This window comes from Gossypium raimondii, chromosome 10, assembly GCF_025698545.1.
Source record: "Gossypium raimondii isolate GPD5lz chromosome 10, ASM2569854v1, whole genome shotgun sequence".
NCBI classification, from domain to species: Eukaryota; Viridiplantae; Streptophyta; class Magnoliopsida; order Malvales; family Malvaceae; genus Gossypium; species Gossypium raimondii.
The window spans coordinates 40,593,358-40,599,118 of NC_068574.1; the positions used below are offsets into that span (position 1 = coordinate 40,593,358).

The window sequence follows — 5,761 nt, forward strand, 5'->3', positions numbered from 1 at the left end:
CATAAAATTTAAAATTTGAGGGTTAAATAAAGGGTAAAAAGTATGTATATTTTTATATTTTAACTGTTTGAGGCCAAATACCTTCTAAATAAATACTATAAATGAAAGAGTTCCTTAACGCTTGCCTTATAGCTTAAGCAGAGGTCATATGTTGTTTTACCTACACTGGAAGCTCTACAGGCCTTGTTTCTCTCTCACTAATTCTACTTCTCTTCTTTCCTGTTGTATTCAATAATTTGTTTCTTTTCAATTCGAATCCAGAGGCATTTTTTATAATCACTGAATCACCATGAAACCATCAGCGGCTGAAAGACCCCATGTTGGCTCCTCTGAAGAAGAGGTTTATGTTCCTTTTCCTTCTTCAAAAGAACAATGAATGATCTTTTTTGTTTTTCTTTCTTTCCTTCTTTTTTTCATTGTACAAAATAATTTAATTGAAAACCCAATTTGATTTTCTCTTTTTTCCCCCTTTCTGGGTATGTTTGTTCAGTTTGAGTTAATTTTCTTGTTCAAGTTTCATCTGGAAATGTAAATGGCTAATCATAAAAAACATTCTTTTTGCTGGCTATACATTGTGATTTTTCTGATATGAATATACTAAAGTGCCTTTGGTTGATTGATATCATTTATATTGCAGAAAGATTTAAATATGATGAAACGTGTTCATTCTTGTCATTTGTTTTCATAATCTTGTTAATAGACATCATTTATGAAACATGAAGTTCAATTTTGTTCTTGAATGCTTCTTCTTTTCGTTCATCAAGGAGATTAAGTTTCAATCTTGGCAATGAATTCCTTGTTGGTAAAGGTAACCGAAGGTTTTGAGTTTATCCAACAATGTATGATTTAGTTTGCTTATTCCGAGTTATCATTGTTTGTAGATACCAGTATACTTGAAGTTGGTGAAGACGGTCGCCTGGAAAGTTAAACCTACTGAAACTGTGAAGGATTTGAAGGCATTATTATATGAAAAAGGAATCGTTTCCGAGACTATTCGGGATCTTTGCTTTGCTGGTAAACTGCTCACTGATGATGAAAGGCTAGTTGATCATGGTATTCAGAGGAACTCCACTCTCCATTTACTTCTCCAGAATTTCGACGTAGTGAAGCTACACATCAAAATACCATCAGAGCAAAGGACCATTATAGTGGAAGCTAGGGCTAATGATACCGTGGAAAGTATCAAGTCATTGATCGAGGTGACAGAGGGGATCCAATTGAATCGATTTTCTCTTATATATGAAGGAAAACTACTTGAAGAGGATTGGAGTCTGAGCTCTCTTGATGTAAAGAATGAGTCCACCATTTGTGTTGTTTTCAGCCAAACGGATGTGCTTTCGATTTATGTCAAAGCATTATCCGGGAAAGTTGCAAAACTTAAGGTTAAAGTAACGTTTTCGGTAGCCGATGTCAAAGCAATTGCTGATACTATGTTGGGTACTTCAGCAGGCAGTTTGTTCTATTTAGGCCAGCAACTCGAGGATTCGAAGATATTGGCTTGTTATGACATCAAAGAGGAATCTATGCTGCAAATTTTGCATCCCCTATTTCAAGTGTTTGTCAAGACTTGGAGTGGGAGAACCTTAACTCTTGATGTACAGCAGAATATGACGGTCCAAGATGTGAAGGACAAGATTTTCAAGAAGCTGAAGATTCCGGTTCATCTTCAGAGTATTATATTTTCTGGCAAACGACTCGAAGGAGGACGTGATCTGGCCAGTTACCGTATCCAGAAACATAGCACACTTTCTATGGTACTAGCACCATCATCGACCATCATGCGTATCGAAGTTGGCAAAATTACTAGCTCTATTTCTCAATTCTCCACCGTTCGTACTGTGAAGGAAATGATTCGATCGAAGAAAGGAATTACGGTGAAGGAAATACTATATGGTGAGAAGGCATTGGATGATGAATTCTCTTTGGAACATTACGGGATCAACAAGGAAACTGAATTGACTGTTGTGTATTAAAGTAAACATTCATAGGAGATTTACATTTTGATGCAATGATCATCTATGTTATTTGGATTTCTCATAATTTCTTTTTTCAACTTTGGAATTGGAAATCAACATAAAAGTATTATTCTCTAAATATATGACTTCTTTTTTTTGGAAAAAGTTAATGTTTAAAACCTGTACTTTACAAATAACACACCCTTTTAAACTTTGATCTCTTCAATACTCGAATCTGGATGGCGAAGGAGACCTATCTGATCCACATGATTCCTTTGGTTTCTTTTGCCGAGATTTTTTCGGGATGTCAGTTAGTACTACTTGAGGAGATGGTTCAGTGGCACGACGGTTTCGCCTTTCACGGGAAGATGAATCTCGATTAGTGGATTCCATTGAGAGGTTCGATGTACGCTGGCGCCTAGCTTTCTTGTCGGACACTTTCGGTGAACCTCCTCCAGGTGAGCCGATGCTTGCCAATTGTTTGCGTCTCGACTTCTTTTGCTTCTCATTGCTAGTAGGTGGCAATGAGTCCTGATTTCCTGCACCCAGATTGACATTTAAATATTACGTGTAAGGAGATTTTGGCTATTCTGACGCTCTGAGAAGTTGATTTTGACGAAATCTGTTTAATTGGTGAAAAGCAAAAATGCACCAAACCTGCAGGTGGAGGCTTTAATTGTTGATTACTATTTACAGGAGTTGATGAGAACTCAGAATTGAACTCATCCATCTGCATGGATAAAAAAATGGATAAATTTGACATTTTTCTCAATTATCTGGGATTTAAATAGCAGCCGATTTTCATTGTAGTTTACTGCAATAACATTCGTTATTCCTGCAATCACGACCGAAAAGTAAAACAAATGAAAATCATACCATACCCAGCTCGGTTTATTGGCGGAAGGACCATCCATACCGATATGGGCAACATGTTTTACATCTGTAGGATTTCCAATTTGCATTTCTGGTTCTTTTTCATCCTCTGAAAAAATGTTGATGATAAATAATATCTTAAGCAATTACAAGTACAATAAATGCAGCAATTTTTTATTTTAATTTTTGGGAAAAAAAGGGTACTCACCAAAAATTTGGGAAATGTATTTCAAACCTCTTAAAAGACCCTTCATTTTTGCTGTAATCAACAATGGCGGATTCTTTAGCTATGCAAATATGAAATCTTCCTCACTCAAAAGTAGAAAGATATGCTTGTTTTCTCAGAGGTGAAGTAAAAACAAAGCAAGAATCCTGAATATAGAAGTATAAATAAAACATTTAAAAGGGAATGATTATATGGTAGAGATAAACAAATATGAAAAAACATACCTACAAATTGTGATGCTGAAGCTCTTAAAATTTGGAATCTCTTTGTACATTACTGATTCATATGGTATCATATATGTTTTAAAAACAAATTAATTTGCTTGTGATAAATAACCCTAAACTATGGGAAAATATCCAAAGAATCAAAAAAGAAAAAAGCAAACCAAAGAAGAGGAGATTGAACTCATTCAATTCATTATAGTTGTGGCTTTGCAGTCAAAGAGAAGAGAAGGGAAGATGAAGAAGCTTCTCCCACTAGATGCATTCACTATTTTGGGTTTTGTTTCCTTTTATGAAGGTTAATTTTAATGAATGCGAGGGAAAAACGGTTCAAGCAAAATGAATGGCAAACCGCAACAATGTGTTAGAGGGATCCATTTATATGGGATTAATTTAAAAATTTTCAAAGCTAAATTTGAGTTTGTATAATTTCTTATTAAGATTATTTTTCATATTTATTTTTTTAAGTTTAAATTAATTTAATTAAAATAATTTTGGTTTACATTTTTCATATTTATTTCGTTCATAATTATGTTATTTGAGTTCAAATAAATTTAAATTTAAATTATTAAAATTTGAAATCAGATTAAATTAAATTTTAAATGTAAAATATTCTTTTAAAAGAGTTTACAACTACAAATAAAATTATAATTAGATTATAAAAAATACATATTTGATTAATTATAATCAAAATCAACTTAGTATCGGATTAAAATCAAAATATATATGGATCTAAACTTTAATAAATTCGGATAACCCATGAGATTTAAAATAAAATTGGAGAAAACTTGAGCATGCCATTTAAGTATAGTGGGAATTCAACTTGAAATTTTTGCTCTCAATATCATCTTTGCCATTAACCAAATTATTAAACGCTCTATTGAAATCATTGGTAGAAGGATATTAAATTAAATTAAGCTCTACTCATTTTTCTTTAAAGAAAAGTTTATTATTATAAATAGAGTATATACATAATTACAATAAGTTTAAATATATATTTGAATAATTATAATGTAAAATTAAGTTATATATGGCTTACAAACATGATGAGATTAGAGATTCATGCTAAGTGACGGAAATAGAAATTTTGGAGTGTGGGGTCAAATTAAAAAAATAAAACCTTTAAAAATGTCATATAAATTAATATATATTAATACTTGATAAATTAATGTATAATATAGTTAAACGAAAGAGCAATATAAAATTATTAAAATAATAACTAAAAAGTATTTTAAATAAATTCTAATAACTCGTATTTTTCACAACTGTACATAACACTTTCTAATGTATTGAAACCATTGAATTATCTTTTCCTTATCACTAATTTTAAAAAAATATGAAATAAATAATTCTCAAAAATCAAGATTTACTATTATCAAATAATACAATTATATGTAGTTTTAACTTTTCTAATATACCAAACAATTTTATAATATAAATTCAATATTTGTAAATTTCTATACTAAAAGTCCAATATTTAATTTTTCATTATTATTTTTCATTTATCAAATAACAATTTAGTAAATATAATTAATAGGACAAATTATACGAAATATAAGATAAATTGATAACACAAAAAATAAATTTGTTATTTATAAATTATTCTTCATTATGCCAACATATAACTAGTATTTAAGGGTGGGAGTTAAGGTAATTCTAAACATTGTATTAAAAAAATAGTATTTTTTCACTAAAATAAAAATTACATAAATGCTTTTTGGTGTTATGAGAATATGATATGTCAAATGCAAGATTATGTCACAGGGCTAGATCTTTCATCTTGCAATTCGTGCGGCCTTAGGCAATTCCTTCGCTTCAAATACGCCTAAGTCAGCCTAAGTCTCACAAAGTGAGGATTCTTGTAGAATTCCTCTAAGGCACCAAAATATAGCAGAAGCAATCTCAACGACAAAAGAAGCTTGAAAAAACAAAATAGTCATAAAAAACAATGCACACAACGTGTTTGAGTAAATGCTTTCAATATATTCTTTAACACTCAAAGAATATCAAACAATGGATACAATGAGTGATTACAACTGAGGGGGAGGCTCTCTATTTATAGTTGAGCTCCCCCAAAAATCAACGATATAGATCGAGTTACATCAATGGACGAGATTGAAACATATCTACAACCAAGGGATTATCTAATCTCTTATTCTTTGAATCGGGCTAGTTCGGGTGGGTCAAATGAGCCCCATTTAATATGTAGACCTACATGAGACGCTCTTTGTGCTTTGGTCACGAGCTTTAAGCTATGGCCCGTGACATTTCCCCCACCCATTCTCGCAACTCGTTGGTACATCTCATTCACAAGAGATTGCTGCTCTTACTCGCCCACATTGTGACTTGCCTCGACCGGGATCCCCTTGATCCAAAAAATCGACTTTGGCATTCCCACATTGAACATCGTGTTAACCTTGAGTCTCGCTACTAACTTTGGTTTGAAATCGCTTTGGTCCACCTGCTTCAGAACTCTGAAAGGGCCC

General features: G+C 32.2%; 2 protein-coding genes across 2 annotated transcripts; one reads left to right on the forward strand and one right to left on the reverse strand.

The window, feature by feature from the left end:
- Positions 1–289: 289 nt before the first annotated feature.
- LOC105775028 (polyubiquitin) lies at positions 290–1,973 on the forward strand. The gene is made up of 2 exons (XM_012597570.2): positions 290–340; positions 882–1,973. Exons 1-2 carry the CDS (start codon positions 290–292, stop codon positions 1,971–1,973), a joined length of 1,143 nt encoding a protein of 380 aa, XP_012453024.2.
- LOC105775029 (CRIB domain-containing protein RIC5) lies at positions 1,948–3,302 on the reverse strand. Its single transcript, XM_052622953.1, has 4 exons — positions 3,037–3,302; positions 2,837–2,937; positions 2,613–2,685; positions 1,948–2,494 (listed from the first exon to the last, which is right to left on the reverse strand). The coding sequence occupies exons 1-4, from the start codon at positions 3,080–3,082 to the stop codon at positions 2,178–2,180; spliced, it is 537 nt and encodes a 178-aa protein (XP_052478913.1). The 5' UTR covers positions 3,083–3,302; the 3' UTR covers positions 1,948–2,177.
- Between the last annotated feature and the right edge of the window lie 2,459 nt (positions 3,303–5,761).